Source organism: Nicrophorus vespilloides, unplaced genomic scaffold (genome assembly GCF_001412225.1).
Source record: "Nicrophorus vespilloides isolate i.1.1-1 unplaced genomic scaffold, Nicve_v1.0, whole genome shotgun sequence".
Lineage (NCBI taxonomy): Eukaryota > Metazoa > Arthropoda > Insecta > Coleoptera > Silphidae > Nicrophorus > Nicrophorus vespilloides.
The window spans coordinates 2,123-15,161 of NW_017099081.1; the positions used below are offsets into that span (position 1 = coordinate 2,123).

The 13,039-nt window shown below is 32.3% G+C and overlaps 1 protein-coding gene across 2 annotated transcripts; it reads left to right on the forward strand.

Moving 5' to 3' along the window:
* Positions 1-850: 850 nt before the first annotated feature.
* On the forward strand, positions 851-13,033 carry LOC108563979 (transcription factor RFX3). Of its 2 annotated transcripts, XM_017922837.1 has the most exons (10): positions 851-947; positions 2,965-3,067; positions 6,543-6,744; positions 8,889-8,993; positions 9,869-10,050; positions 10,116-10,421; positions 10,481-10,627; positions 10,688-10,845; positions 10,910-11,330; positions 11,405-13,033. In XM_017922837.1, the coding sequence occupies exons 1-10, from the start codon at positions 896-898 to the stop codon at positions 11,763-11,765; spliced, it is 2,037 nt and encodes a 678-aa protein (XP_017778326.1). In that variant the 5' UTR covers positions 851-895; the 3' UTR covers positions 11,766-13,033. The 2 variants fall into 2 exon arrangements, with proteins under 2 accessions (XP_017778326.1, XP_017778327.1); XM_017922838.1 differs by lacking the exon at positions 8,889-8,993 and having other exon boundaries at positions 856-947.
* Positions 13,034-13,039: the final 6 nt, after the last annotated feature.

Sequence of the window (13,039 nt, forward strand, 5' to 3'; positions counted from 1 at the left end):
CGGAAAATTTCCGTCCAAATTATTCATTACTAAACTATTGAAGTTCATTTTTTTAGTTTTAGTTATTTCCACTGTATTTGTTTATGAAATTCATTCATCAGATTTATCGTTGCAATTTTGACACTTTTTTCTTCAGTTGCTTTTAATTTAATTACTCGATTGTAAATGTTATCATTGAACATGGAAAATAAAGATAAAGCTGTGGTCTTTACAAAATGTTTACTTCCTAATTCGTGATATTTGCGGTTTTCTTATATTAAGCTATCAAAGTTATTGCTGAGATAGATCTAAACGCTAAATTCTGATCGTAAATTAGTATTACGGTATTTTATGCGCTGGGCGTAAACATTGAAGCATTGGTAATCAAATAACAAATATTTTTTTATCCATTTTGTTATTGGTTCATACGTTTATGGAAAAACGAAATAATAAAGCGAGTGTAATCAGTTTAATTGTGCCCGTGTTATTTAATATCCAAGTATCAATTGAAATTGGCAGTGCAATTGCTCTAATTGGACGCGTTGAGGGGGTGGATTTTCTGCTGAAGGGATGGTGGGAGGTGGTCCGGCCCTCCCCCCCGTCCGTTTCGCATCGCACAGGTGTGTTCATGTATGGCTGTTTGCAACGGTGTTTGTATGCATTTTCTGTGCGTTCGTCGGGTGCGGGGTGGTGGTGGAGGAAGCATCGGCGGCGGCGGGAGGCTGTCGCGGGGGATGAAAACTATACACATTGTAACCCCGTTATGTCCACTCGGATGGGTCCGAGATTAAGGGGAACCCCCGATACCTGTCGTCCCCCTCGTCGACATCACTATCATTTTTAATGCCATTTTTGAGATCTCACCTCAGTTGCCGCCGATGCTCGACAAAGTGATGTTCAACGAGATGCCCTTGTGATGTGCCAATCCAATAAGATGTATAACAGATACTCCTCCAACTATCACCATGGTATTTTTTTATCATTAACATCTTACTATACTTTCAATACCATTACAATTCAACTTATTTCTATAGAAATCAAACATTATTATTAATGTTTATTTATGATCAACATTGATTTAATGTAGTTTATATTCGATTACTTATGTCTATATGAAGACAATAATTACTGCAACAGTTATATAAAAGAGTAAACAACAATAATATTAATCACTTTTTTTTAATTATACAAAATTTTAACTTTACTGATGATATTTGTTGCATAAACCAATAAATATAATTTCAAACTGACTTAAGTTGCAAACAAATAAGGGCGAAGTATTTTCTATCAATTTAATTTATAAAATATTGTTTTGCGATCAAAAATAGTTATGTAATTAATTATGATTGTTCATTGAAAATCATACATAGTTTTTGTTATTGCGTGGATGGATTATGTAGTAATGTTACAAATGTGATTCACAGTTTGTTATTCTACTTAATGCAAAGATTCAAGTCTATTTCGTAAAAAATATCAAAAAAATGGTATGAATTGTGGTATTCCATTAGTATCACGTTTATTTAATTTTCACAAGTTATCAAGCTTATGACATGTGTCCACATCATAAGCAATTTGACAAATATTTTGATCCGAGTATTTTGATTTATTTTGACGAAATTCTAGTTAAAATCTGTATGTTTCTCATATATTTAATTATATTTACAAATTTTTATTTGTCCTAATTTAGACAAAAAGTCTTAGTCTTTTTACCGTAAATTTTTAATTTATTTATATTATAAGTATATTTAAATTCACCATATACTTCAATCATTATTCTAAAGTTTATTTCTTAAGACGAAAACAAAAGACTTTTTGTTGCAACAAATTTGGTTTTATTACTTATTAAATTTTTCATATTTTGTAATAATATTATTTTATATGCGAGCATTCTCCGTCGGCAAGAGTTCATCCCTTATTTCCATCCGTTATTAGACTTTCCTTTATAATACAACATTGTCTAACACAATTTCGTAGCTTTCAATATGAATTTGCTAAAAATACTTATACCATACTTATTGATCAGTTCTTTATATTTTTTTAGTAAAAAAAATATCAATAAGTTTTGTTATATGTTTTAAACATTTTGGAAATATACAGCAATACCTTGTATAGTGCGGATAATCGATTTCCTCAATTTTGAACTGTTTGAAACGGACTAATCGAGGAACTAAATAAACCGCACAAGAATAGATTTGACTGTATAAAAAATGATGTATTGAAAATTATTTTTGTTTGGGCATTTGAGAACCGGACTATAGTGAATTCAGACTGACCGAAGCCGTACTGTGCGAGGTATTGTTGTATATTAATTCTTTGTTATGAAGAATTTAAATTGATTGTAGAAACGTATACTGCGATCATAATTAATTTAAAGTAAATCTTCAGAAATACTAATGAAAAACTTTTAAACATGTTTCATTGTAATATGTATTAATTTGATAGATACTATGAGGATGAAGAATGTTTTAACTTCATATTTTATTACTGAAAGGTTTTTACATGCTCTGGAGATTTATTTCCAAAGTTTTGTTTATACTGTAAAATAATGTTTTTAATTTCAGTAAAAACATATTTTTTAGTTGGAAAAATACAGCAGCTTTTAAAATTTATATTTAACTCTCAGTTCATCAAGTTCATTTTTTAATATGTTGTAAATTAATTAAATATTAAACTCACTAATCAAACTCTATTTATATTTAATAAATTTATTGATTATTTATAATTTTTATATTGTTTGCACAGGGAAAATGTAATGTGAATGTTCACACCTGTACATTTATTGTTTACAAATTCATGAAATGTTTTATTAACATTGCACGAAATTTTGTTGGAAACAATACAAAATTTGCAGAGTTTCAAATTTTCAATGTAATGAACGATTTTCAATGGCATTTAAATTTGCATCGTTCATAGTTGTTTGTCTGTTGTTGTATTGTGATAGCAATTAATAACGTATTTTGTGTTCTGCTTTTTTTGGTTTTCAAGTTGCCTCCGAGGGAGATACCGTGGCGTCCCATCAGGGTTATCATGTGCAATATGTGGAACCAGAAATTTACGCATCGCAGACTAATGGTGGTCAAGCACAAATGTAAGTATGATAAGTGGCTTTTAGTCCGTCCTACAATCTATATATTTACTAGTGCACGTGCATACAGCTCTCTAGTCTATTACCTAAACAAATCACGTGAATTATTTGAAAATTGCATTACTTACATTACGTAATAAAACGTATTCAATTTTAGGGATATCTTTATAACTTTTGCTTACAAATATAAATTTAAAAATCGGTAATAATTAAATGGCAGAAAAGTTTCAATATTATTTTTACTTTCAACTTGCTTTTGATAATTATTTTAAGTTATTGAAGAAAATTGTAATGAAATTTCACTAATTTATAGTTAATAACTTTTGATTTGGAGACTTTATATTTTCCTTATAAGTTCACAAACAAAATTTCTAAAATATAATAATTTAATGACACCTTACTTTAGAAAATAATCTTCGTTTAATCTCCATTCAAATTCAAAATCACCTATAACATTTTTCTATACATAAGAACGTTGCTTAACTCTTTGAGGGGCGGTGGGACACGCATTGTCCCACTTTTTGAAGATGCCTAGTGGGGCATTATTATAATTTTGTAGGAAATGTTGTAGCTTCCAATACGAATTTGCTAAAAATACTTGTATTGTCCTGGAATGAAGATTTATCCTTTAATTTGGTTGGTATGTCAAAGGATGAATCTTGATAGGCCATACCATCCGATGTTAGTTCAGTTGACGTAGCTGTCTGATTCAGTTGTCTCGAAATTTAGGAATTTTTTGCCTCTTAAAGAGTTAAATTTTATAAAATGTCAAATATTATTAAAATTTAATTGTGTTACGTACACAGTTAACTATGTAGTTATTTATTTTATCAGAAATAGTAATTTTACTTTTCTTAAGTATTTAATGATTGTTTCGTTTTGGTATCAATTTTAGACATAGAAGGAAGTCAATTATTTGTTATATTATTCAAATAAATGTTTAATGGACGATTTGAAGTGTGAAAAATGTTATTCGATACAGTTACATAATTGAAGAAAAACAAGTATTAAATATAAATTCTGGAAAGTAGAAAATGATAAATATTTGCTAAAATTCCACTAAAAATCCCACTCATTTCATTATGATGTTCATGAAACGAAAAATATATATATTTCTATCCAATAATATATAATATTTTATTCCTGGAACGCATTTCAGATCAATAAAACTCACAAAGTGAAAATACGAATGTCACTTGTATCAACTTCCGAGAATTCCCGTTTGAAAACAACTTTTGCATCCTCAGTTTCATTTAGAATCCGTTACAGAAGTACTTGTTATTGGACAGAGTGTGTCTGTATCAAATAATACAGATGTTGATTGGATCAATTTTCAGGCATATGAAAGAGTATTGCGACGTTGAAGCAATATTTCGTTCTCTTTGATTTACGAGCAATGAAATCTTCAATACCAATTATGCAACAGGAGTAATATCAGTTTGTTTTTCGTAGTATTTTAATTTTTTGTTAGAGAATACAAGTGCAAACCCAATTATAAATTCTGACTGCATCTCCCGTTTTCTCGACTCGAGCTTATTATTTTCCTACACATCCCCTGTCATTTCTGAATCTTCGGCGCTGTCTTATATTTCAAATACTTTAATCAGATTTCGAATATTATTTTTCAAATTAGATATTTTCATTATCTATTTTTTTTTTAACAATTTCTCTATATACGTTTCACATATATTTTACCTATGAGGTAAATTATTTTTATATCAAAAACATATTGAACAATAACAGCTATAATCATAAAAAATTAAAAAAATAGACATGAACAGCAATTAATAATTTAATACAAATCTTTGTGTCTATATCATAAATGTGTAATAATAATTGTTAAATTATATTTTTTTTAAATATTTTTCAACTCGTAAAATATAAAAATTCATTGCAGTTTTCAATCGTTTCCACTTTTAACTTTAGCAACGGTGGGTTGTCCATTTATGAAGAGTTGACAAAAATCACCCAATCAATTTTTTCTATCCACAAGAACGTTGCTTAACTTTCATAGTTGAGTCAAAAAATATAATTATTTAGTTTTATGCATTATTTCTTATTACACACTGTTCGATACTTGCTAAATAACTTGTCAAGATGAGATTTGTACTTGTCCAAAAACGTTGCTTAACTTAAGTCAAACATTATAATCATTTGTTTTTATGCATTATTTCTTATTACACACTGTTCGATATTTGCTAAATAACTTTTCAAGATGATATTTGTACTTGTCCAAAGCCCACAAAAACGTTGATTAACTTTCATAGTTAAGTTTTTAACATTTATATTATTATCAATATTTTTCCAAGCTAAATATGAATATTTTGCCATAAAACGCAATACAATTTTAATTCTAATTTTCTATGTCTGTTAGTCCGAAAAGTACGGTATTTATTTTTAATCATAAACATTTTTATGAGTAGGATTATGTTTGTGATCATCAAAATAATAAAAATTTAAAGCAATTCCTAAATAATAATCCAGTCTTATAACAAACTTAGCAAGTTATAAAATTTCCGGTCACCTTCAATAAATATTCTTGCTTAACTATAGTAAATTATAAAACTTTAACTAGTAAACTGAAACTTGATATTTTGAAATAATTATTTTATTATATTTTGCAATGAACATTTGTAACACTAGCAAATGCATCAGATTTCAATGTACTGTAATTAAATTAAATACTCTGTAAAGTGCATTTGAAACGTTACCCAGGCATGCAAAACAAAATATTTTATTTTTTTTTTCAATGTTTTATTTTTTCTAACTTTAGTGACAATTTTTATGTAATAATTTAGCAGTTGCTATAAAGTTTTATTTTGTTATACTTCAATATTTTAGTAACGAGTTAATTACTGTTATTTATGTAATCAATTGTTAGTTAACGTACATACTGCGTTCACTAATTACAAATTAGTACTAAACAAATGTACAATTTGTCATTTGAATGTACACTTTACCGTCGGATGTTTTATCGAACGTACATTTTTCTGACGTATGTTTTATTAAAGGTACATTAAAACGATGTACGTTAATTCAGCGCAGACTATAGTAGGGACATTAGTTCAAAACGTGATTCAAACTTTACAATAAATCTACTTATATTATCAATTGGAAGGTTAATACGTTCACTAATCACAAATTAGTACTAAACAAATGTATAATTTGTTAGTAGAAAGTACACATTACCGTCGGATGGTTTATCGAAGGTACACTTTGCCGTCGGGAATTTTATCGAACGTACATTTTTGCGTCCTATGTTTTATTGAACTTACATTAAAACGATGTACATTAATTCAGACTAAAGATATGATAATAGTTCAAAAAGGGATTCAAACTGTACAATAAATCTGCTTATATTGGAAGTTTGCCAATTGGTGCGACTGTTCCAAAAAACAAGCTAGAACCATAAATATACGAATCCTTTGTATCAATTGTGAAGAATTTAAAGCAGGATCATTTTTCGTCTGTTTTGAAGGGCGTATCCGGTGTACACTGTAGGAGAAACAGGGACTTTGTACGCTAGTCAAGGGCAGTACTATGCAGCGAACACTGGGAATTCGACCAATTCTGCGGCCGTCGGATACACAACGACCACCGGCCACTACCTGGTGCAGCAGACCGTCGATGGCGACGGTTTGATCGCACCCACAAGGCATTCCCCGCAAACCACTAGTGCTGTAAGTAGATACCAAAGTTGTGTTAAAACCACAAACGTTAGATTCGTTTCATCCTTTACTTCATTTCTTATTTTTTTTTAAATTAACAAGTAGTGGGATTAAAATGGGATTTACAATTTACCTAGTATGCTTTGAATTTACCTCATCTATTCTCACCTTTTTACTAGCTAATATAAAATTCAGTTACGGTTACTTGATTTATGGAAATCCACAGAATCGCTAGTATTAATTTGTTAAATAAATTTATAGAGTCTTACATAATATTAATTAATTTTTGATGTTATGTTCAAGAACATCGTGTTAGTTTATCGTTGGTGCAGATGGGATTTCGTTAGAAAATTTAGTTTGTTGTAAATTGTAAAGTAGGAGAAGTTTAAACTTTATAATTAGTTTGAAAATAACTATGAGCTACGACGGGAAGACATTCAAAAGGGAACTTTCCGTAAATACCTTGCTCTAACATAGTCGTTTACCAAGAGTATGCATTTCTAAAATTACTATTATCGATTATTCTTATGTGTTTTTTTTATTTATATAAAGCAACTCTTTCAAATAGATTCATATTTCATCATATGTATGATTTCAAAAAAAAACTTACATAAATCAATTCATACAATATTATTTTTGTATAAGAGTATTTCATCTACATTATTTCCTAATACACTGTTCGATTCTTGTCAAGTTGTCTGTTCAAGTCAAGATGAGATTTGTACTTGTCCAAATCACTTGATGTTATTTGACAATAATTCCGTTTTGTTTAACATCCTTTAGAAAATTCAATTTGAATATTTACAAAATGCATATTTTATATTTATATATAAAAGCTATACCAATTTGTTTACACGTAAAGTTTTACGTTAAATGAGTTCTCAATTTACGAAATTCGAAGGAATAAATTCTTAATAGTGGGAACTACCTGTATAACATTGTTGTTTCATCAGTAAAAGTATTAGAGTGAAAATATATTTGATTTTGAATTAAGATTTGCTGTATTTGCGTCGTTTAGTTAGTGATGAAAGTAGAGCATAATAAAATATTGTTACAAAAAAAAGTACATTTTCTTGATTATATGAATTGCTATAATTACATGTACCTGAAAAATAGTATTTATAGCAATAATTAAGAGATTACTTAAATTATATTTGAAGTGTATATTTGAAGTAAGATATTGAAGGCTTATACTCGAAGGAAACAAAGAGCGGATGAAATCGATTACAATCCTAATTGATACTTCTGAATTCTTCGGACGTGATAATTAATCTTTTATGGAACCTTTTGCGATGTTCACTCGCTACAATAGATCAAGTCGGTATTCATTTCAGGTGATTTTATATATTTGATGAAATATCGTGCCTCCCCAGGTCTGTTGTCATGGCAGATTCACCCCTGCAGTGCACTGAAAGTCCAATAAACATTCGAAGTATTGTAGTATTATTTGGACACTTATTGCCTACGCTCACCTTTCTACAACACTATATTTGAATAATCTAAATATCAAATATATATGATAAACCAATAACATAATATTTGATCCTCTTAAGTTAAATGAAATTTGTGCCTCAATGAAGAATAAATTACAAAAAAAATCTAGTTGAAATTTTATTATGGTCTTTACACACTACTTTCGAAACATTAGCTGATATATTTTAGTTTATTTCAGATTATACTCAAGTTTAATACATCTTAGCTGTATTCAGAATCAATCAACTATATTTTCTATATACTATAACATGTGTAATTTTACCAACTCTATAATATATAGTATGTAGTTGATATAAATACCTGTAACAGTTATGAAATATATATATATATAGGTTTAGGACATAGTGTGAATGTATCTGCAATCTTCGATTTCTATATTACTTATATAGTCGAAAAATTAAATCCTAACTAAATGTCATCTGCTTTAGTTCAAATAAACAAATACAAGTGATTCATATGATAAAATTTTCTCTATAATTATTAAATTTTGGATAAAATTCTGAGAGATCGCTTTTATCAATATTAATATCTATTTTTCCTTTCTCTCTAATGGGTTCTCTTTGCATGCGTTATAATTTTCTTTTGGTAGTCTTTGGTTAATTAATACTTTCTTATCCATAAAAAAAAACTAAATCATTTTTCATTAACTAACTGGGGTGTAGGACACAAGCTATGTGGCTACAGCCACTGTGCATGCAGCTCCATCTGCGACTCAGGAAGAAGTCGGCTCGGCTCTGAGCCATGCTACTAGAGTATCGCCTGCGACCGTAAGTCCTAATTAAAACAAAACAAAAAACAGAAGTCATCTTCTCAGTACTGATATTTGCACCCGTCTGCCGCTTGTGCACGGTAAAAATCGCTTACTTCTTTTTAGTTATTGTTTGGATCTTGTGCATGGAATTCCGTTTTTAGTTATCCTTTAGTTTGCTCTGTCTTCTTAACTTCTAACATTATACCAGAATATTTGAAGTTGTTTCACATGAAAACATATATTTCTGGCGTTTTCTTTCAGTTTTCTTTAAAGAAATTTGAAATTACATGCAGGTAGTTCCCGCTTTACGAATTTAAGTTTAAGCTGTTATAGCTTCAAATGGACATAAGAATTGAGTTCTCATTTTGCGAAAATCCACTTTAACGAAACAATTTAATTCATAAAACGGGAATTACCTGTATTTACAATCGATATTAATAACTATTGTGTCCCTAATACTTAACTATAATTATTATTTTCATTTCATTTATATTTGGTCAATTCATGTGAAATAATTTACTGGTACTAATTGGTATTATCTATCCTATATGTTGATGTAATTGCGAAGCGTAGAACTATTTTCATTTTCGTTTTCATTGAATGTTGACTGCAAATCACAAGTTATTGTTTGCTCGCTTCTTCTTCCTTCTTCCTCGAGTCACAAGCACCACAGACACGGCCAAAAAGTACAAGAGAGCGCACGTACCACCCATAATCATATTTAATCATATCCACATCACCGAAACCCAAGCCCCTCACAACGATTACGTAATATGCCCATCTCGTATTTGCCGTTGTTTGTTCCGTTGCGCGGAAATTAGTTATTATTGATTGTCGCCGTTGTTGCGTCTCTGAATGCGAATTGGTTCACTAATTTGGCGCGATTTAAAGGTGCAATGGTTGCTGGAGAATTACGAGACCGCCGAGGGGGTTTCGCTGCCTCGATCAACCCTGTACGCTCATTACTTGCGACATTGTGGAGAGAACAAATTAGAGCCGGTGAATGCCGCGTCTTTCGGAAAACTGATTAGATCCGTATTCCTCGGACTGAGAACCAGAAGATTGGGTACAAGGTAAATATGCGCGGCATGTGGCTCTTGTTTGGTGTAATTTATTTAAATATGCGGATGCTTTGCAGGGGTAACTCGAAGTACCATTACTATGGGATCCGGGTGAAGCCGGGTTCGTCCTTAACCAGCGTAGAGGAGTCCACGGCTCGCAGCATGCCGTCCAGCGCCAACATGCATGGTAAGGTTGGCGGCAACGTGAACAGATCTTTCAAGCGAAGCAACGATTCCATGGATCAGGGGGTTTCCATCACAGTTAACACTCAGCACCAGGCCTACTTGGGTGATGGTAGCAACGCCATCCCCAACTTTCCGGACATTAACTTTTCCACACCGTTACCAGACGATTGCAGTTACGACGATGTTGACACTTTAAAGTAAATTAGACTATGTATATTTAAAGTTTACGATACTTATGCTACGATTGTCATTGCAGATCAATCTACAGGGAACATTTAGAGGCGTTTCTGGACGCTATTTTGAGCTTGGAATTCGCTACGGTCGAATCGCTTTGGCGCGAATTCTGGAGGTCACAGGATAACAACAACGGCGACGAATGCGAAGAAGAAAAATACCTCTCAAAGTACGTCTAAAATCTATAAATTATATCTACTTGATGAGTTAAATGCAAATTTGTTTACAGATCTAAATTATTTGCTCTATGCAACTTGGAACCAATGCAGGCCTTCATGCGTCACGTGGATCTGACCTTCTACCAAAACCTCATTCAAGTCTTGGTGCCGGACGTGCTAAAACCTATACCAGCCACCCTCACGCAGTCCATACGAAACTTTGCGAAAAGTAAAACAATCAGCTACAAGTTACTTTGCAAATAGTTTACTAATCCTAACGTATGCTCTATCAGGTTTGGAGAGTTGGTTGACCGCTGCTATGAATGGAGCCCCGCCTGGAATGATGTCGGTCAAGTTATCCGCCGTCTCCGCATTCAGTTCAAGCCTTCGGAGATACACCTCTCTAAATCACCTGGCACAAGCAGCCAGAGCAGTCCTCCACAATGGGACACAGATTGCTCAGATGCTTGCAGATCTGAATCGCGTCGACTTCCATAGCGTACGCGAACAGGCGTCGTGGGTATGCCAATGTGATCACGACATCGTAGCTAGGTTCGAAGCAGACTTCAAACTCACGCTGCAGCAACAGAATTCTCTGGAGCAGTGGGCCTCTTGGCTGAAGAACGTCGTCAAAAGCGCTCTTAAACCGTACGAAGGAAAACCGTCGTTCTCGAAAGCGGCTCGTCAATTTCTGTTGAAATGGAGTTTTTACAGGTAACATTTTCATCACTTGATGAACGCAACTTTCAAATTCACCTTTATCAATTTAATCATGTTGTTGTTTTCAGTTCAATGGTTATACGAGATTTAACACTAAGATCAGCAGCGAGCTTCGGCTCCTTCCACTTGATCCGCCTCCTATACGACGAGTACATGTTCTACCTGATCGAGCATCAAGTCGCAGAGGCCACGGGCAACGTACCAATCGCCGTGATGATGGAAGGCATCGTGAGTTACAGCCAACCGGAGGATCAACCCCAGTACAGCTGTGACTACACGAAGACGGAGCTCTTCAAGAAACAGGACATCCTGCAGAACAGCCTGACAATATACGGGAACGACTCGATGTGCAATGGGAACGTGATGAACTCTGCAAAGCTGGGATGCGTCAGCCCTTCAGATTCAACGAAGCGCATGAAGATCAGCTAGCTGCAGAGGGACGTCGAGTATGTTATAACCCTACCTTAGCGAGCGGACGTCCTCAAATATTGGACGATTTTTGTTTTGTCTTTCTTCTTTTCATTTACGATATTGATTATCGTCTTCTCTTTGATTTTCTCTCATAGCCGGATTCGGCTCACGAAGTTCCTGCATTTCTTTGTTTATTATTTTTTTTCTTTCGAATTCGATTTTGTTTTCCGCATTCGCTCATTATCACTTATTAATCTTTTCGTTTGATAGTCATTAGAATGTAAGTATTTCTTTTCTTTTTTCTCATACCTGTGCGTAATACTACGTTTTATCACAGCTGTTGACTTTCTTTAACTTCTCGTTCTACGGATAACTTGAGTTGTTTTATCGGTGGTATTAGGTGTTTGTTGCGTCCGCAACTTCCACTGCAAGGAAGTCGAGTTGCGGATCGAAACGTTCGATGTGCAATTTTGAAAATGCATGCAATTTATCGGTGTGTATGAAGTAAATGTATATAAATGTAATTACTTTCAATTCGATTTAGTTCTCTAATTAATTATTTTGTTTCGATATTACTTCTCATGTTTCGATTTTGATTATACATATTTATTTTCGACTGATTACGATTACGTTTAGTGCATTAACGAAGCAAGCAAAGCAAACAAACAAACAAACAAAATTGAATAAAAAAAATGAATTATTATATAATTGTATTTACGATATAAAACGTGTGTGGTGTGTGTGCATTCTTAATACTACTTTGTGTACGTTTCTCAATTACGATTTCGTTCGGTTTTTTTTCGGTATACCAATAATAAGTTTTTTTTTTCCTTCTTTTTCTTAATGAAAGAATGTTCCCAAGTTATTTTTTTTGGTGGACGTTGATGACGAAGGGACGAGAATAACTTAGGAATGCGATTTCTTTGCTCAAAAGTGTAATCCATCCATTTAAAGAAAGTAAAAAAAAAGAATAAATAAAATAATAATATATATATTTAAATATAAAAAAAAATGAATAATAATACAGTGAAACGCAGGGTATTAAGATATTCCTCGAATTAGTACAACTCGATGTTATACTAAGTGTTTAAGCCTTGATTGACAGGAAGAGGGGATGTAAGCAAATGAATGAAGACGCACGATTTATTGTAATAATTTGTAACGAGAAAACGCGGACACCCTGTACAAAGAGAAAAAAAAAACAGAGCAGTTCGGGCTTAAATATCAATACTAATTCTAGTCACTAAGAAATTCTCTTTTGATCCCATCGAATCGCACCGCAACGTTTTTCC

Bases quoted from the DNA above. Each gene is read 5' to 3' on its own strand.
- LOC108563979 (XM_017922837.1), top strand. From the start codon at position 896: ATGTGCCAATCCAATAAGATGTATAACAGATACTCCTCCAACTATCAC. The intron at 3,068-6,542 runs GTAAGTATGATA...TCTGTTTTGAAG, and splicing joins AATGGTGGTCAAGCACAAAT to GGCGTATCCGGTGTACACTG. The intron at 10,846-10,909 runs GTAAAACAATCA...ATGCTCTATCAG, and splicing joins CATACGAAACTTTGCGAAAA to GTTTGGAGAGTTGGTTGACC.